The sequence below is a fragment of the Arvicola amphibius genome, chromosome 2 (assembly GCF_903992535.2).
Source record: "Arvicola amphibius chromosome 2, mArvAmp1.2, whole genome shotgun sequence".
NCBI classification, from domain to species: domain Eukaryota; kingdom Metazoa; phylum Chordata; class Mammalia; order Rodentia; family Cricetidae; genus Arvicola; species Arvicola amphibius.
Window position 1 is genome coordinate 188,059,920 of NC_052048.2, and position 20,684 is coordinate 188,080,603.

Consider the following 20,684-nt stretch of genomic DNA (forward strand, 5'->3'; position numbering starts at 1 on the left):
AATCCCATGCATCTTTACAATTCAACTGTTTAGATACTGGCTTTTAGTTTTCTACTGTCCATGGCTAATGTCTAGTCATAAAACAAATATTATGCTTACAAGGGGCTTTAAATCTACTCAACCTTTTCTTAAGAGATTAGCCCCGTTCCCCGGCCCTCCAACTTTGTGTCCATTCTGAATTCTGAAGCAACAGCAGCCACAAAGCCAAGGTTAAATCAGAGACTGGACAGGCCCAAATGCTTGCCCTTTTTCCCCTTCTTCAGAACTCCCCTTCCTGGATAGGGGAGATAGTGGAGATCTTCCCACTAAAGCCATGTGTTGCTCTTCCAGCTATACAGGGCCTATGTTGCTTTTCCTGATTTCCTGCGAGACAGCACAGCTGCGTGGTGGAAGAAAGAGATAGAGGAGCTCTATTCAAATCCTCGGGAGCCAGAGAAGAGCTTGAAGTTTGATGGGTTGTGGATTGTAAGTGCACGGTTAATTCTTTGGACATATGAGCAGTCGGAAGGCAGGGAGAAGATAGTTTATAAACTGGCAGAAGAGGCAGCTAGGGCTGGACAGCTGAAAGGAAAAGAATTTTGTGTCTAGAACCAGGAATAGCAGAGATTATTACGGGTTTGCTTAGGGACATGTCTAGTAGAGGAGTCTACTGAGGAATTGTGTCAGCTGCTGAAGATGCCAATACATGGGCAACAGGGGTGAACATCCTGGCATCTCTTATTTTCAGTCTCTTGACTTTATTTCCCAGCTATCAAATCCCCTCTGAAGCCTGCAAGTCCATCCAGCAAGACAGGGCAGAACTGGGAAAGGACAAGGCATTAATTTGGGAGCCAAAAGACATTCACTATTGAACTAGTATAGACTGCTCTGCAGGGATGTCTTTCAAAGGCTGCTCTAATGTGTGCTGCACAGGTTTTCGGTCAGGGATCCTTGGGATGCATCTGGGAAGTCTCTAGGGAATCCTCCATTTGCAGATTCCTAGCAGTGGGAAGCACATTCATTAATATCATGGCTTCCTCTCTCACTTCTAGTCCCCTGAAATTTTAAGCAAATTCCAGTTCAGCTCTAAAGAGCTGCTAGACCCTGGGTCAGAGTAGAAGCTCACACTTCACAAGGAGACAAACTTATGAGTCCTGTGGCTGCTTTGTGGCCTCAGTGGCTACTTGAACCTTCAGCCAGACAAACATATTGTAGACTTGTGGAAGAACACAAATTAATCCAAGTGAATAAGTCAGACAGTGAAGAAATGTAGGCATCTTTGAAGAAGAGATTCTGAAAACTATTAGGTATTTGCTCTAACAGAAAGGAAACTATTGTTGGGTAACCCAAAACTATGCATAGTTAGTCTCAAATGCTTGCTGTTTTCTGTTTTTAAGGCAGATCAATCTTATTTTTACTCTGCTGGAAGACAATGAACATTTCCTGGGGACCTCTACTTCTTGCATTTGAGCTATCCATTTTGTAATGTCAGGTTTATTTCCAGTCTTGTTTCTGGGTTATCACAACTGCTCAGAGTATATGCAGCCTATGCCAGCCCCAGGATCACTTCCAGGTTAGGGCCATAAGAAAAGGTACAGGAATATCATAATGGCCACTGGTTACAGATAAAAAGTAAAAAAAAAAAAAAATCTATGAATAGAAAAATAAAGACAGGCTTGTTGGGAAGGGGTATAGAATGAGGTATTCAATTAGGTTCAGGGTCAATGTTGCCTCAGTGTTTTTGCTATAATGATACAACTTTAATACGTTTGAAAAGGCCAGGTAAACTGGAAGGAGTCTTTACTCCACCAAGCTAACATGGGATTTTAGATTTTAGTTTGACCCATGCGGAGCATAAAGATGGTGAAAGATCAGTTTTTTGAGGTTAGTGTTCTATGTAGAAATGATATACTGCCTCTGACTGGACAGAATCTTTTCTTCTTTGCTTCAGGATATGAATGAGCCTTCAACCTTTGTGGAGGGATCCGTCAAGGGCTGCCGCAGTGAAATTCTCAATAAACCACCCTACATACCGTGTATGATTTCTTTTCTGCTCAAGACCCCTTTTCTTTTTATTCTCACATGAAGCCAAAGTTTTGGAGGGGAGGGGTAAACAAACTCTCAGCATGGCATAAAATTCACAAATAAAGTCTATTCGAATATATTCAAATCACTAAGTGAGTCATTAAGTATAAAATTAATGACAAGTGTTAGAAAAGAAGCTAAGCAATGCACTTGATCATATTGATGACTATAAATTTATTGCCAAAGTTTCAAATACACAGGTTCTTTTGATAAGAGTATGAAAATCTAGTCCTCAAACTCCACCCATGTTCAAACACTTCATGAAAGATACCACTTCAGTGCTAATTGCACCAGAAACTGGAATAAGAGGCTGTGGTCAAAGAAATCTCAGAATATTGAGTCATCTCACCACAAAGAAGACCAAGGAATGAAGTTCCTGAAAACATTGTATCAGCAACTAAAATCTAGGCTTATTAATGTCTATTTGGTCATGTTTCCATCCTTATATCCATCCATCCAACCAACCATCCATCCATCTCATTCCTCCCTTAATTTAATATTTGTTAGTCAAATGCTGACAAGCCAGAAAGATTTAGAAACATCAGCACAGAATTAATTGGAACAAGATGTATTTATTCCCTTGAGAACATTACCATCTAGTGGAAGGAACTGTCCTAACAACAAAGTCTTGGTGAGAAATGAGGTGGCCCACACATTGAGTTAGAGTTGGAGCAAAAGAACATACAGTCTCTATGTTCTTCTCAGCCTTAATGGCTTTTGAAATCACAGGATGTTGCTTTTCTTTATTAAAAATCTTAAGTAATTAGATCTGTTATGATAGACATGCCAATATATGAATCAAGATGTTTGGAAAATAACTCAGTATTTCCCCCTCAGATTTAGAAGCCAGGAATTTGGGCTTGAGCAGCAAGACCCTGTGCATGGAGAGTGAGCAGATCCTTCCAGACGGCTCCCGGGTGCGGCACTATGATGTGCACAACCTGTACGGGTGGTCCCAGACCAGACCCACCTACGAGTGAGTATGTTCTTGTCACTGTTAGTAAAGATAAAGAAAAGCCTGGCCCCAGGAATTAAGGTGTATTTTCACTATACACATAGTTTATAATGTTGCTTGTGAGACTCCCAGATTGTTTCAGGGAAATATGGGAAAAGCAATGAGGTTCTATTCAGGGGACAAAAGTGCTTAGGCCTTTAGCTTGGTCCATTGTCATCTCATCATTGTCTTATTCAAAACACTTCTAGATAAAAGGAATACTGTCTCTAAGCAAATTTTGTTAATTGGACTGGAAAGTCTTGACTCTTAACCAAGCTAAGCACCTTTACCCTTTCTCTGTCCCTGTAATTTCCCCTGCTTTTCCATCCTGCTTCATTATCCATTTAGTGATTTGACAGACCATATTTTCTTTAGTAGACACACTTTCATATAGTTCTTTGAATATATTTATTATATCTCATGTAAACCCCTTCTCTACCAAGACCCTTCCGTAACAGTTTCTTTTTTCCGTTTTTTGACCATTTTCTTATTTTATTTATTTATTTATTTATTTATTTATTTATTTATTTATTATGTATACAATATTCTGTCTGTGTGTATGCCTGACGGCCAGAAGAGGGCGCCAGACCCCATTACAGATGGTTATGAGCCACCATGTGGTTGCTGGGAATTGAACTCAGGACCTTTGGAAAAGCATGCAATGCTCTTAACCTCTGAGCCAAATCTTCAGCCCCATTTTCTTATTTTTTTTTTATTGAGTCATATATTTTTCTCCACTCCCCTTTCCCCTTCTACACTCTCTTGTGATCCCCACACTCTCAATTTACTCAGGAGAATTTGATTTTTTTCGCCATTCTATGTAGATCCATGTATGTCTCTCTTAAGGTCTTCTTTGTTGTCTAGTTTCTCTGGGTTGTGGCCTGTAGGCTGGTTTTTCTTTGCTTTATGTCTAAAATCCACTTATTGGCTTCATTTTTTTCTTACATTTTTTGAGTAATTTGTTTGGTGTTATAATTGAATATTGAACATTTCTAATAATAAATTATAGCTCTTCTATTGTCCACAAGGTTGGCTGTTGTTTCTGTTCTCATTTGATCAGCTACTTTTCTGAATTCTGTAGCCACTGATTTCCCTACCCACTCCACCCCCCATCCCCCACCCCTGACTCCCCGCTCCTACCACTTCCCCCCCCCCCCCCCATACCTCCAGTCCCTGTCAGGAAAAGTGCTTTCACTGGTCTTTGAGAGAAGAGGCTTTCTCCTTCCTTGAGCCAGGGTAACTTTGTTAAAGACTGACCCCCCAACTCTTTTTCAGAGCCTGAGTGGGTGGGGCCCATTACCTTCCCCTTTGACTGCATTACAAAGGCAAACTCTGGGCCTTGAGGAAGAAGTTCCTGGTTCTAAATCCCACACAATCAGCTTTTTTTAAAAAAGATTTGCATCTTAAAGGAGCAGAGAAAGAATTCCTGAAGTCCACTTTAAAAAGAAATAGAATACTCCAGTCAGGTCAAAGGCTTAGAGTCTAGAAGGTCTTAATGAAGCCAGCTCCAGGCACAATGAAAGCCTGGACTCTTAATTCATTTCCTAAGAAGTGAAAAAGAAGATGCTTGCATATTTAAGAGACCAGATGAAGTGCTTACCTTTCATTTCAGGCTTCTGCCTGCCCTCCAGCTCAGCTGCTGCCACCTTCTCTGGGCATGTACTGGAGCCTGGGCATGCATAGTGCTTAAGATGCCCAGTAATGTGCATTTCTTTTGCAAAGCTCTCTATGACTCTAATCCTCCAGAAATTTCTTTTAAAATCTGAGCCAAATGTTTTACCTAAGCTGAAATCACAGCACCATAAGGATGCCAGTACAGCACTGAAGTTTTGGCAACTAATTCAGCACTGGGAATTTTTTTCTCAGTTTTGATCTGAGGTCTGAGTCAAACCATGTGGTCACAGAACTCAGAATAGACATTGTCTGGAGGACTGAAGTGGTTAGGGGAGAATACTTTTTTACAGAACAGGAAGGGGATTCAGATTTCTTTGTTTACCGTGAAGCTGTTGGTTCTTTGCTGACTGCAGGGTTACCAGGGAATGGGCTTAAGGAGCCTTAAGGGAGAATGTCACAAAGCTCACCTTCTTGAAAAGATTTTTCAGTTTTCTTTTTTTTGGGGGGGGGGGGGGAAGAGACGATTTTTATTCCTTTATTGATCAGTGGTGTAAATATTCAGCCACAAATAAGGCTGCACTTCTGGGTTCTAGAGCAGTGCCTCTGCAGACAAGCCTTCAGGCACAAGTGCCTGAATGTTAAAGGGCCCACGTGAACGCCCCATCCTCTGCGAATGAAGTAGCCACATCAACCCCCTGTGCCCTGTGCATCTCCTGTGTGCATGCGCTAGACAGGTTTTAAAAGCTGGACACGTCCCCTCTCTCTCTCTCTCTCTCTCTCTCTCTCTCTCTCTCTCTCCCCCCCCCCCCCGGCCTGTACACATCCCCTCTAATAAACTCCTAAGCGGGTTTGTTGAGTGTTTTGTGGTGCCTTCTCAAACGTGCCAGGTGATTTCAATTGGCTTCTGAGTTCTGAAATGGCTGCTTTCAGCGTTTCTGCCTGTGTAGGTAACTGTTTTATTTGAAGAAAACATTCACAGATGTCTTCTTCAAACTTTCAGACTTCAGTCTAAGACAGACTTTTCTGTAAACTTTCATATAACATTATAAAATTAACAGGCGCGAGGGAGAACAGATCACGAAACACACAACGAGATCCACTTTCAGAGTTTCTTAAGAGAAAGAAAGACATGTTGGCACGCCTGAGGAAGTCACTGTAGGAAAAGAGTGTGGACCGGACATATACAGCTTTGAAAGGTTACCTAGCGCATGTGCACAGGGGCTTATGCATGAGCACAAGGGTTTGCATAGCTGCATCATGCTTGCAGGTGACATGACCATGCTGCATGTTGATCACGTAGGGCTTGAGGACCCTGGGTGGCTATATAAATTGCCTGAGCGGTTGTTGGCGCATTTGCGGTCCTGGAACCCGGAAGTGCAAGCCAAAAGCACTGGGTAATTGACACTATATCATATATGGTATATATGTATATATAGTGTATATATGTGTTTATATATGGTATATATGTATATATACATATATATGTATATATGTGTATGTATGTATATATATGGTATATATGTATATATAGTGTATATATATATATGTATATATAGTTCAAGGGAAAGCTGAAGGAGATCTCAGAGTCCAATAGTATGTAACAGAAAAGAGCGTTTTTGTACCATCATGCATGTGGGGTTGGTCACCTGTACAAAATAGTGATGGCCCTGCGAGGAACATGCAGGCTCCTTTTAAGCACAGGGAAGGGGAGTTGCAGGGACAGTTATACAATTGATTACGCGAGCAGCAGTTACATTAGTTTTGTTCTTAAAAAATGTTAGCGGCGCAGCTGTCAGCCTAGCAGAGAGGGGTGTGGGTCCCTGCAAGATCCCCCAGAGGTTTACGAGTGATGGCCCATCCCGGGCGGACAGGTGGCCCCTCCATGCAGCGATCAGCGATCGGGCAGCCAAACGGTGGCAGGTTCCCAACAGCAGGTTGGCGCCCGCCGGGAGAGCCAAGCAGGAGAGTGTAAACCGGCAGCGGGTAAAAGACACATAGACACAGAAAATAGACATGAGAATTATTAAAGGAGAGGGGGAGGGGGAGGGGAGGGGAGAGGGGGAGGGGAGAGGGGGGGGGGAAAGGAAGAAGGGAGAAGCGGGGAACACGCGTGCTCTCCAGGAAAGGAAGAAGGCAAGAGAGAGAATTCAAGGTGAGACAAGAGATCAGAGGTCACTGGGAGTGGGCGTGGAAAGGGGCGGGGACCAAAAGAATAACATTTAGTATATTTCTAATTGGTTGAGATGTAGTCTTATCATTTTTGGACATATCTGCACAAGCTTGGGCATGTCCCAACTTGACTCAGAAGAGGGCTACTGGCTTTGTCCTGGAGACACCCCAAGGCTGACTTGGCTCTCTGTATTTGTTCTCTCTCCCTTCACCCTGAATGTAAGGGCCTTGGGGGTAAATGGCCCTTGTCAGAGAGAGGCAACTTAAATTGAGTTGTAAAAGTGGGAGAGTTTAATCCCTTCAATATATCACTAAGAACCTCTTTCCCCGCAGGAAACTCCCATGCAACCGAAGCTAAGCACCGAAGGCACAATCCCCACCTTCCACAGTCATAAAGAACTCTAAGTCGTTCGATTTGGTTTTGTCTAAATCGTTCTGTTTATTTGTTTGTTTGTTTGTTTGTTTATTTTTCCCAGGACCGGATGGCATTTTCTACTCTCACACTCATTTCTGTTCAAGATCTCCGAGTCCTCTATCCTCTGTTCCTATTGTCTGGGTATAGGGGATCTAGGGCATTTTGGGATGAGCTATCCACAAGTGGGATGGTGAATACTATCGCCATGGTTTTCTCAGCACGATTCGTTTTATCTTTTCTATTTTCTTCTTCATTTCTCCGTTGCTCTTTCATAATGCGGCTTCATTTACACAGCTCTAGCTTCCTCTCATTAGATATAAAAGTTTGGGGCTACAAAGAAGGAGACTGCCACTCCAACTGAAGTGTAAGGGCAAGGCACAACTTTAGTCTTGATGTAGAGAATGCGCTCAGGAGAGTGAGAGCATTCTGGGGTGGTGGAAAAACTGACATCATGAGCACTCCATGCTATGTTTAAGGGAATGTTTTCTGTTGTACATAGAAGAGAGAACTGTACCAGTTTCACAAGTTCCTGGGGAATTCTGCCTTTTATCCAACTGCTAGAAATCCTCTGATAATCCAGGTTGAGGTCATTTTTGGATATTTGCACTGCGTTTTGGAGTTTGGGGAGGTGGAGTTTCCTTTGGAACTGACAAGTAGGAAGTACACTTGTTTTGTTTTGTTTTTCTAACTCAGGTGTTGACTGTGTCTTTTCTCATTGGCTGCAGCCCAACCCCACAGTCTTTCATGATTGGATATTTAAAAATGATAGGCCCAAAGGAAATGAAGAAAAGGGGGAAGGTGGTATACCCTAAGTTCCAAGAATTCAGCAGGGAGAGTGATGGTGGGCTTTGTGTAAACTAAGGTTTTACTGGGTGGTGGTGGAGAGGGGATTAAATACTTGCATAAAAGTCTTAGGAAGGGGACTTGAGTCCTTTGTCATAAACACCAGCTTTACAATGTTCTTATAGAAAGGATTAATAGTTAATGTTTCTTGCACTCCAACTAAGCAGAAACTGGTTCTTCCAGAAAAAAAAAAGCATTTCTTTCTATGAAATAAGAATACAGGTAGTTTATATCCTCAGGTGTAATAATATCCTGCAGAAAGATAAAAGAGAGGTAACCCCTTTCTGCCAAGGAGTCTTTCCTCTGTTTGGAAGAGCTGAATAACAAAGGAAAAGTGACCAGCAAACAATCCAGGATACTTCCTGAAAAAAGTGAAGGTTGAGTGATTCCTAGAAGGGCAAGATTTTCTCTTTCAGAGAGGGGTCTTGCAGAGGTCAGACTACACCATGGAGAAGACATGAGCCATTGCTTTATGTTCTGACTGAACCTTCTCCTTGCCAACTCCCTCCCTCTCCTCAGGGAAACTTTATCTGTCACAGATCCCATTCACTCCTCTCCTCCCTCAGGAAACTCAATCTATAAATGATCTTTCAGGGGTGTAGCAGGCTTTCCTGGACTGCCAGCCCCCAAATCATGATACAGAGACTTATTATTAATTATGAATCTTTGGTCTTAGATTAGGCTTGATTTTTACTACTTTTAAATTAACCCATTTCTATTACTTTATTGCTGCTCTGAGGATCTTTTACCTCATCTACATACTTTCCGTCCAGCTTCCTGCTTCTTTCATGTCCCTCTGTCTGTTCCCCTCCACATACGCTGTCTGTCTGTCTGTCTGTCTGGCTTGCTAGTCTCTCTGTCCACCAGCCCTGCCTATCCTTCCTCTGCCTAGCTATTGCCCATTCAGCTTTTTATTAGACCAATCAGGTGCCTTAGTCAGGCAAGGTAAAACAGCAACACTTCTTTACATAGTTAAACAAATGCAGCATAAACAGATACAATGCCCCTTTATATAGTTAAGCAAATATTCTATTCCATAGCACAAGGAAGCTTATTCTTCTATGAATTGTTTTTATTTCCTTCTTTTCTGTTTGTTGTATTGGGCTAGAATTTGGGCCTTGGTTTTAGATTGGTGGTTCACAGTTGTAATGCTACTTCCTAGTTAGCCACCACCACAGCACCTCCTGAGTTAAGACTGCCCTTAAATGACAAATACTTGGAGTGCTGTGAGCACTTAGCCGTGTTTCTTTTCTTTTTATTGTCTCATCAACACTGGGACTTGAACTGCTCTTGCTAACTTTGACCCACACCTTCCTCAAACTGTCAAACCCCTTTAATATTCATATATTCTCAAGCACCTTAATGTTTCCTGCTTTATCAGTCAGCCATGCTGACCAACAGACTCTGTCTGGGCTGACCTCTTGGCACAAATCTGAAGCCTGACTTAAACCTGCTTCCTCCATTAACCCTTTCTAGACTGGTCCGTCACGTCTATTCACTCAATTCCCTTACTTGGTGACCACATGGAATGACCCGGAGCTTGGTGGTTCTGTATGCCTAAGGGCAAGAATCATGTTTTACCTTTTGGTAAATTGAATTAATTTATTTACATGTGAGTGTTTGAGAAGGAGAGAGAGAGAGAGAGAGAGAGAGAGAGAGAGAGAGAAAGAGAGAGAGAGAGAGCAGGCATGCATGTGCATGTTGTGCCTGTGGACTTTTATTCCTTTTTTCTTATTTTTTTTTTTTGAGAAAATACTTTACTTTGTCAGTCTCTCGGTGCATTTGTAGGGCCAGAAATCTTCTAGTAAGCGACTGCTCATTCATGTCCACTGATCTGTGATGCTTTCTTTAGCAAACATTTGTATTGGAAACACATTAGGATTTTTCTTTTGCTCCACTGATTCATCTTTTTCACTCACACAGTTTTTCTTTTCTTGATTATGGGTACATTGATAAAAACCATGTTTAGATAACTGTGTCATGTGTAGCGCGGCACTGGTGTGCGGGTTCACAGTGGTCGGTGAAATGAATACTCAGACACCTCGAGAATGAATTTAGCCTTTGTGGCTGCAGGGGCTCAGCCTCAGTGCACTAAAGAGCTTTCCCTTTGCCTCCTGGGAATTTTATTTTTTGCTATATTTACACTTATCCAGCAGATTTCCATATGCTTAAAACAACCTGAATGAAGTTTCTGAAAATACAATGCCAGGTGCAAATACCTGATTTAGGAGATAGCATGGTTTTCCAGGTTCCCTCTAAACCAAGTTTTGCATGTGCTTTGCATCCATGAGAAGCTTTGAGACAAGATTCACACAGAGCAATGAGGGGGTATCTGTAATACAAAGGATGGATTAGTGGCTGATTGTTAACTCTAGAGCTAGACCAGGTATGGCCCAGACAGGATTGTAGCTAGCTTGCTAACCCTCTGGCGCCAGCCCAGCAGGAATTTCTTCCACGTAACTGTCTAAAGGTCTTTTATGTGTTTGCCTGTGTACACAAGACATACTCTTTTTCCAAAGTATGGGGGAGTATGTTAATAATACCTCTAAAGCATATATACCATTATTCAGATCCCAGGTCTATGTATTCCTTAAAAGATACTTGGTAACTATGCTGGGTTACCTACCAGTAATAGGAACTCAAGAAAAAAAAAAAAAAAAACATTGTGGGAACTGTACAATAATACATGTGAAATTGATTGATGTGTTCCTGGGTATAGGATTTGTTTTATAAATACTTATTCACTCCACCCTTCCTCTGATCTCTACATATAGCCTGCTAATTCAACCTTTTATGGATAAGATTCTCTATAAGAAAACCTATAGAATAGACTAACCTAGGTTCATAGGAGCACACAGACACTGAATCTACAATCAGGGGGCCTTCTTGGGTCTAACCTACACCCTCTGCATATATGTTATTGGTTGTATAACTTGATCTTTTGTAGGACTCCTAACAGTAGGATCAGGAGCTGTCTCTAACTGTTTTGCCTGCTTTGGGGATCTTATTCCTCCTGCTGGGTTACCTTGCCCAACCTTAATGCAAAGAGAGGTGCCTAGTCTTATTGTAACCTGATACACCATGTTTGGTGATATCCCTGGGAAGCTGCCCTTTTTTGAAGGGAAGCTGAAGAATGGGTTGGGGTGAGAAAGAACTAGGAGAAGGGGAGGGAGGGGAAACTGCAGTTGGGATATAACATATGAGAATAATAAATGAAAAAAAAGAGAATAAGTTCCTTACTCTAGGTGCAGGTATATCTCTCAAGCCCTGCCGTGAGGTTGATTGGGACTCTTATCTGGCTTCTTTCCTGGAAGAAGTCCTCTGGTTCTTAGAGCAAACGTTCTACTGCCCCACGCACAGAGTCTTCAAATTCACCTCCTTGTTTCCCCAACCAGAGCTGTGCAGGAGGTGACAGGACAGAGAGGGATCGTCATCACCCGCTCCACATTCCCCTCTTCTGGACGATGGGCCGGACACTGGCTGGGAGACAACACAGCTGCCTGGGACCAGCTGGGGAAATCCATCATTGGTGTGTGGTTGTTCTTAGGGGCCTTTGCTGGTGGTGGGACTGGAACTAGAGTGCATACAATTGGGCTATACTGTGTGTGTTTAGATTGGCATCGAGGCAGCAGTAAAGTCAGTAAAACTTGAATGTTCTGTCAGTGTGAGTTTTAGTTTATACCCATCTCTCAATATATTCATCAGGAATTGCCCAGGGCTATTAATGAAACAGAGGAAAAGGTTGAGCTTCCTCTTTCCTACCCAAGTGTTGCCTTCATTTAACATGGCTGTTTTGTCTCATTGCAGGCATGATGGAGTTCAGTCTCTTTGGAATACCTTATGTAAGTCAGATAGGAACTGTTACCCCTTGCCCAGATTTTAGTGTCTGTCTTGGAAGAATACCCAGTTGATACTCTGATTTTGCTTCTTCTCAGACAGGAGCAGACATCTGTGGGTTCTTTGGAGATGCTGAGTATGAGATGTGTATCCGCTGGATGCAACTGGGAGCATTTTATCCATTTTCCAGGAACCACAACAATGCAGGAACTAAGGTGAGGCAGCCATTGTTCATGCTGCAGATGTATTAACAAATATCTAATCACAGCTTATTTCAAAATTACAGAAGTGTTTCCTGACCTATCATGAAGACCACCAGGACATCCATGTTTTTGAATATCCACAAAGTTCAGAACTCCAGGGTTATCAATAACTCTTAATAGTACAATTTTCTTCACTTTTTGGAGGCATTTTTTTTTTTTTGCCAAGAAAAGGTATTTTCTAGCTCCTTCATTGAATTACAATATAACAGATTCCCTTGCTTGACAGAATATTGAGTTGGTATTTTACTCAAACCATCGTTGATAAATCAGTGCTGCATAGGGGCCTATCGATAAGGCTTACACAGCCACAAAGCCAAAGCTAGATTGTTCAAGGGACCTGAGAATCGGTGACAAAGAAGAGCAGCATCTACACTAGTTTTATAGGTGACAGAGGGAGCAGAGAGGGGGAGGCTAGAAAGGGCGAGAGAAGTGACTGCACACGGCCATCCTCTTCTGAGATCCCTGGGATGTAGTGAGGAAGAACTTACCATGTGTTCATTCACCCCTTTAGAGACAAGATCCCGTGGCCTGGAATTCAACCTTTGAGGAATACTCAAGGAGAGTGCTGCAGACCAGATACTCTTTGCTGCCATATCTGTATACCCTGATGCATAAAGCTCACGCTGAGGGCAGCACCGTCATCCGACCCCTTCTCCATGAGTGAGTGTTGCCTCTTTCTCCAAGCAGTGAGTCTGGGCATGTTTGTAAATAACACTTTGCAATGGTTATAGGCCTAGGGATGAGTTTTTTCATATTGGATTTTTCAGGTTCACAGATGACAATGTAACGTGGGATATAGACCAACAGTTCATGTTGGGCCCAGCTATCCTGATCAGCCCCGTTTTGGAAAGTGTGAGTTTCTCATGGACCAGACATCTTCCAATAACATGATTTAAAACCACAGTGAAAAAAGTTATTTTATTGCAAATTAAAAGAAAATACTGACCTTATCTGTGTGTGCCCATGTGCAGATATTTGGAAGACAATGTTTATAACTGAGTTCTTTCTTTCTACCACTTGGCCTCAAGGACTCAAACTCAAGTTTTCGGGGTTGGTGAAAGATGCTTCTCCCTGCTGAGACATTCACAAGCTCCAGGGAAAGCATTTAAAATAGTTCCCTGTCTTGCTCACTTCATTATTTTCAAACAGATAACTTCCTAGAACATCAAACAGAGATCTTTTGATGTTTTCTATCCCCAGGATATTACTGAAAGCTTTCCAACATTGATTTCTCAGTTGGGTATTCTGTGAGCCAGTACTTTTATAATTTCACCAATTGAAACATTTTTTCTACCTATTTGAAGAGAAGATTCCAAAGTGTATTCCTTAAGATTTCTCAAATTCTTGACGTCACTAATAAAATTCCACCTTAATCTTAATTCTATAGAAAGTTTTTTAAAGATTAATATTGTTTTCCAGTTGGGATATTCACAGAAACATACTGATTTTATGTTTCAGAACACTTTTGAGATCCCTGCTTATTTCCCCAGAGGCCGGTGGTATGACCATAGCACGGTGAGTTAGAATGTTTTTCGGGGGAATCGGCTGGCTGGCTCTGTAGGTTAGAGAGGTGATTCTCCTAACTTCTCAAACCAGAAAGCAACAATCTCCAATCTTTCTATTCCTAGCCTGATTTACATTTATGGGATAAAGGCATAGGAAACATCTCCTTCTCCTGTCATCTACACTAAACCTTCTCTAGAGTTAAACAGAAAACACTAGGTTTTCGAAGGTTTACTCAAAAATAAAAATAAAAATAGATTTTTTTCTAATTTTTGTAGGGTTTTTTTTTTTTTTTTTTTTTGCTGATCTTCCAACATGCTTCCTTAGTAAGAAAGAAGTTTTCGTAAAATATGTAACCCATTTAGTTGACTTTCCTGTCAACATTTCTCCTCTATGTGCCTCCTAGGGATTTGGCCAAGACTCAACAGGTGACTGGCAAATACTGGCCGCTCCTCTGGATCACATCAACATTCATGTCAGAGGAGGCTACATCCTGCCTTGGCAAGAGCCTGCAATGAACACTTACTACAGGTATGATGAAGCAGTGTTTGATGACCTTTCTCAGGACATATGGATAAATAAACAAAAGAAATCAAGCTACAGAGTTCCATTGGTTGGCTTCCATGAGTGCCTTCTGATAGGATCTTGAGGAAGAAAAGTTCATGAAACCAATCCCTGGGAGATCTTTCACCCGAGGTCTTATATCAAGAGTAGAATTCCCCTGAGCAAAAATTTTCTGAGGGATAGAAACCTGATTTTCTTCCCAAGTTTTTGAAAAGGGGGAATATTAATGAGAACCTTTACTTGCATTGGTTGCATGGGAATATAGCATCCATTTCCAGGTTGATTTTTGGCGAACTCAAAAAGAGTTTTCATAACACACACACACACGCAAGCACACACACGCACGCACGCACGCACGGAAAACATGTCAAAAACATATGATAATGTTACAGAAAATCAGTCTACTCTCGGCCTGTGATGAAAAACATGATTTTCACCAAAACAGACCCTGAGATGGTTCTTGAATAATAAGTAGGATTTGAACATCTGAAGACAAGGAGAGATATTCTTGGAGGGTTAAAGAAATAAAGGTGAAAAATGAGTTGAGTAGATAAAATTGAAAGAGTTAACACATGGAAGGCTGTGAATGGCATCCTATTTAGTTTGGATTTTAATCCTTGGCATCTGAAAGCTGTTGAAGTTTTAATTTTCTGGTATTGTCTTACTAAAGAATTGATGTCACATCATGGTTTTGTACAATTGCAATAGGTATGTTGGAAAATGCGCCTATTTGAGCTGTGAAATTCAAAGCTGACAAAGATTTCATTAAACTTTAAATGATGTTCTCTTGACTTAGATCTTACATTTTATCTCACTATATTCTTTGTCACTTTTTGTACGTATTTAACACCTTGAGTTTTATGGTTTATTTCTGGATTAAGATGTTTTTAGAAGATGTTCTTTGTTCTTACAGCCTACAACCAAATGAAAAATAATGATTAATGATTTGGTGGTTTTTTTTTTTTTTTATAGCCGACAAAATTTTGTGGGGTTGACTGTTGCTTTGGATGATAAAGGGGAAGCTGAAGGTCAGATGTTTTGGGATGATGGACAAAGCATTGGTAAGTATGACCTCACCCCCAGAGAGCCTGCATGTCATTCTGAGCACCGTGTAATAGAAGCTCAGTATGTATCAGTGGGACCCTGAAACCTACCTCTGTGCTGCTTACTGTTTGAAACTTTGACTGGCTCAGATATATTCTACTGCACGTTATTGTAGACCAGGAGTTTATGAGCCTGACATGATGGCGTCAGCCAGGGCAGGTCTATTTTCACAGAACTGTCTCACTCTGTTAACACGATGTGGATACAGATATCAGGCTAATCAGGAAGTCATCCTTACAGGGCAGGGCTAAGGCTCTGCTTGGGTCAGCCAACAATATCAGGCATCTTTTTTCTCATAAGTCGGGACACTCAGGAGACTCTTGGTGACACATAAATTGAGAATTAAAAATTGCCAGGGGGATGCTTAAGACTTGGAATGCTTTGTGTCCTCATGCTGGGTTTTCACCCACTCATCATTATCATCAGACTTGCCTCTTGCTCAGACATTTCTAAAGAATACCGGCACGCTGATGTTAACCTGTTCTGACTTTTACTACTATTATCTTGGACTATAATATTTTGATTTTGCAAAAGGCTACACTTTCTGAAATTGTAGTCTATTTTCCTTCACTAATGTATCTAAAACTTTCTTCCTTTTAATTTCCACCATTCTCATTGAGGCATGAAATACAAAAGCTTTAAAGGTAGAGAATTAGAATAAACATGCAACTATATTTAGGTATATTGCTGTATTGTCTTTTGTTATTCTGTTGTTATATACCTAGAAAGATGCTTATTTTGAATAACTGAAAGCATGGCAAATTTAATTTGTATATCGAGTTTCTTTTTACTGAATGTAATAACAGACACATAAAGGGATATTAAGATGTGCTCCTTACAAACATCTTTACTCTTACTATGACCGCGTGCCATGAAGAGGATATTCTAAACTTGTTTGTTTGTTTGTTTTTGTTTTGTTTTGTTTTTTTGAGACAGGGTTTCTCTGCATAGCTTTAGAGCCTGCCTTGGAACTTACTCTGTAGACCAGGCTGACCTTGAACTCACAGAGATCTGTCTGCCTCTAGCTCCTAAGTGCTGGGATTAAAGGTGTGCTCCACTGTCTAACTGGTATTTTAAAGTTTATCTAACTATAATTATTCTCACTATATGACATTAATTTCATTGTTACAAACTGAGTTTTGAGTATTAGCTTTATTTGCATTTTAGATGATTTTTCCAGCATATGTGACCCTAGCTAAAATTTACATAAAAATCCACGTAAGAATATAATTCTTTGAATTTTTTATTTAAAAATTTAAAATAAAATATAATTACATCACTTCTTCCCTTTATTTCTTCCCTTTAACCACTCTAACATCCCCTCCTTCAATCTCTTTAAAATTAATGGCCTCCTTTTTCTTTATTGTTATTGTCACAGACAAACATAATTATGAACACATTAACAAATCTCAGTGAGTCTGGTTCTCATGGCTGTGTGTACATGATTTCAGAGCTCACTACTTTGTATATAACCAATTAGGGGACTTATCTCCAGGAGAATCTAATTTTTCTGATCTCAGCAGGTACTTCTTTGTCTAGGGGTGGGACCTTAGGAGACTTCCCTTTCTGTGTTGGTGAGTTTATTGGTGTTATCTTGTTTAAGCAGCCATATTCTTTTATTTGTCTGTTTTTTGAGATAGGGTTTCTCTGTGTAACAGTTCTAACTGTCCAGACCAGGCTGTACTCGAACTCACAGAGGTCCGCCTGCTTCTGCCTCCAGGGTGCTGGGATTAAAGGTGAGCGCCACCACTATCCAGCTAAACGGCCATGTTTTTTAGGCACCATGGATGTAGCTTCTTTTTGTTTCTAGGAGAAGCAATCTCACAGCAGATTTTTTTGAACCTCTAGCTCCTACAATCTTTCTGCCCCCTCTTCCAGATGTCACCTGAGAAGCTGTATTGAAGATGGATGTTGAGTTTGGGCTGCCCCCGACCCCTTGTTCTCTGCATTCTGATCGCTTGTGTTTTTTTCTTTTTCTTTTGTTATGGTGTCTGTTTGCTGTAAAAAGAAGCTTCTTTGATGAAGTTGGGAGCTACATTTATCTATGTGTGTAAGGATAGGTTTAAGAATGGCATTAGGAATTACGCTGATCTAGTAAAGCGGCGGTAGTAGGTTCCCTAAGCTCTGTACACAGCCTCAGGTAGTTGTCTAGAGCTCTAGTACCAGGTGTAATTTTCAACCAATTGAAGAGCCCTTAAGTCTAATTGAACAGCAGCCAGTTGCTACCAAGATACGAGTGCTGCTATTGTACCTTTAGGGAAACCTTGCCATGCTGGTCATTGTTCTGGTTCCTAGATGTCACAGCAGGATAGGAATATTGGTGGCTCCCCTCCCTTGGTAATTTACTTACTACTTTCTGGTACTGTGAAGGCTAGACCACAGGAAGGAGACTTTCAGGTTAGACCCAGCTCAAATCTTCTGAGTCCTGTGTCCATAGTATGTGGTGTCTGCAGTAATAGGGTTTGCTTTCAGCTTCTAAGAAACAACCAAGGGCAATAGTCTATATTTTGGACAAATATGTTACACTACTCTGACTCAAGTGGGGGTTTCTTGTGCCTGGTACTGTTTTTTTTTTTTTGTTTGTTTGTTTGTTTTTTGTTTTTTGTTTTTTTTTTTTTTGTCAAATAGTTGTTCTGACTAACTTGTGTTCACTTGACACAAGATGCGGTCAGTTTAGAAGAGTCATTTACCTCAACTGAGATAATGTCCTCATGAGACTGGCTGAAGGCCTGGCCTTTTGTAGGTCGTACCATACCTGGGCAGTTGGTCCTGGGTGTATAAGAAAGCATATGCCAGATAATAACCTGAAATGAAAAGTGGTACTGTATTCATTTCCCTTTAGTGTTGGAGATTAAGCCCAGGGTCTTTCTTTTTCTTCTGAACGATGACATTTATTCAGCAAGTATTATAGACCAAGTACTTTGTTTTGGATGAGTACAGTGGCGCACACCTGCCATTGTGAAGGCGGAAGAAAGAACATTGAGAATTCAAAGCGAGACTGTGCTACCGATGAGTTCCAGGCTAGCCTTAGCTAGAGAACGAAAACTTCTAAAACAAAACAAACACACAAACAAGCAAACAAAAGGCAAGTGCTTGCTTATTGTCTTTATTGCTTCGCAGGAAGGTGAAAGATACCTTGTTAGTTGCGATACACTTTAAATAGTTCAGAGTCAACATAAGATTGTCTGCTACAACTGAAGCAGGGAACTGTATTCTTTTCTTCTTGTCTGCAGATACGTATGAAAAGGGATTTTATTTCTTGGCTAACTTTAGAGCAACACAGGTAAGCCTACCTTGTTGAGTTTATAAATTCTTTTACCTACAGATTAGACATCATCCTCTAACTTTAATTTTAATTAAAATATAATGTTTTCATGTTAAGAACTACTTCCTTTCTTTACTTTTCTAATTCATGCTGTTGACAATAAAATCAGAAAAAATATAGTTCATATTTTATGTTTATCCAGAATACCATCACTATGTGAAAAGAAGGTTGGAACTCATTTTATCCTGGGGGAAATAGATCCATCAATGTATAGCTTATTCCTATGCATAAGAAGCTTTTTGGCTGATCAATTTGAAATGTAAATGTTATATAAATTATCCATTATGTAACACTGCTATATAGTTGATAACTTCATAGCCTCATGGTAATGTGACAACAAAAGTTTACGGAGATCATGACTTTATAGTGTTCAGGTGATCTGGCCAATACTTAATTGACACTGGCTAGATCACATATATGTCTGCAGATAGCCTTCTGTGTATTGCTCAGTTTGGATGAGCTTGATTTTATTTGTAAAATTGGTGGCCAGCTGACCTGAAGATGGGATAAAATCACCTTATGGGTAACTTTTTCATGATTATGGAATAGCAATAAAGTGAAGGCTAGGGACTTGAGAGAGGACTCAGTGGTTTAAAGTGCTTGTTTCTTCTATGGAAGAGCCATGTTTGGCTCCTAGCACCCATTTCAGGCAGGCCACACCCACCTGTAACTCTAGTTATGGAGGATCCAGTGTTTTTGGCCTCTGAAGGTACCTGCATGTGCATAGTCCACCTAATTCATACAGGCATGCACGCGCGCATGTGCGCAAACACACACACACACACACACACATAAATAAACAAACACATCTTTAAAAATTAGAAAAGGAAATACCAAATTCTTACTTAAAAATTACATTTATATCAAGTTGACTAATTTCTCATTACCAAAGTAAAGGACACATGACCAAGCCCAGAGGCAAAGATGGTTCAGCATATCTTATTCAGAAAAGCAGAACTATAAGAATTACAAGGGGAAATGACAATTATAGAGGAATAAAAAATAAATTAGAGAAAACAAAACTTTGCATGTTGGTTGATTCTATTGACAATCTTCTTCTCCCGAGAATTAAGTAAATCTTTCTATTTCAAGTCTGGAATCTGCTTAGCACTCACCTATTGACTTAAAACATGGGCCCACTGAGTCCCACAAAAATACCAAGCTAAAAGCCATAGCATATACAAGAGGACCTGGTGCAGACCCATGCAGGCCCCAAGCTTGCTGCTTCAGTCTCTGTGAGCCCATAGAAACCCTGCTTTGTGAACTCTGTGGTCGATCTTCTCCCTGTGTCCTTCATCCCCTCTGATTCCTATAGTCTTTTGTCCCCATCTTCTGTGGGGTTTCCAAGATCTCTGAAGAGGGGACCTGATAAAAGACCTCCAATTTATACTCTCTCTCTCTTTATCATGTCTAGTTGTGGGTCTCTGCACCTGCTTCTATCTGCTGCCTGCTGCCTGAGGAAGGCTGTCTGATAATGACCAAAGAAGGCACAGATCTATGGGTACAGGAGACTAGCGTTACTAACGGAATCAGGTCGTCGATTTTATTTTTTTTTTAAGACCATCCTTGTTTGGTTCTACTGTAGCAGTCTGAGCTATCTAGTGTAACCCTGCCGGCAGGGTCAGCTATTCAGGGTCCTCTGAAGGGGCGCTATCTGAAAGAAACATGGGGGGGGGGTGGAGAAAAGAACGAGACCAAGCTGGGTGCACTTGTAAAGTTCTCAGTTTATTGAAGCAGGCTTCTGTCTTAAGTAGTTTTTCGGCTGCGCTTGGGCGGAGAGGCGGGGGTGGGGGGGGGCGGGGGGGGGAAAGGAGGAACTCGGCTGCACTTGGGCAGAGAGGGAGGGGGGAAACTTGGGCAGAGGGACTCAGCAGCTTCCGCAGCTTTGCAAGGTTAGTGGTTAGAACGTTAGCGATAAGCTACAGACAAGGGGGGCACTCTATGTATGGTGCTTTTCGGACCTTGAGTCTTTAAGATTAGCACTCAGTG

At 41.1% G+C, this 20,684-nt stretch overlaps 1 protein-coding gene across 1 annotated transcript in view; it reads left to right on the plus strand.

Annotated features, from left to right (window-relative positions):
- The window catches only part of Mgam2 (maltase-glucoamylase 2 (putative)), a 77,901-nt gene that overhangs the window by 48,530 nt on the left and 8,687 nt on the right, over positions 1-20,684 (plus strand). Inside the window, exons 34-45 of the mRNA XM_038318491.1 lie at positions 331-465; positions 1,931-2,015; positions 2,902-3,040; positions 11,495-11,628; positions 11,907-11,941; positions 12,035-12,151; positions 12,711-12,859; positions 12,967-13,051; positions 13,658-13,714; positions 14,109-14,233; positions 15,239-15,327; positions 18,604-18,653. Coding sequence (XP_038174419.1) covers positions 331-465; positions 1,931-2,015; positions 2,902-3,040; positions 11,495-11,628; positions 11,907-11,941; positions 12,035-12,151; positions 12,711-12,859; positions 12,967-13,051; positions 13,658-13,714; positions 14,109-14,233; positions 15,239-15,327; positions 18,604-18,653 — 1,200 coding nt within the window. The remainder of the gene's footprint in view (positions 1-330; positions 466-1,930; positions 2,016-2,901; positions 3,041-11,494; positions 11,629-11,906; positions 11,942-12,034; positions 12,152-12,710; positions 12,860-12,966; positions 13,052-13,657; positions 13,715-14,108; positions 14,234-15,238; positions 15,328-18,603; positions 18,654-20,684) is intronic.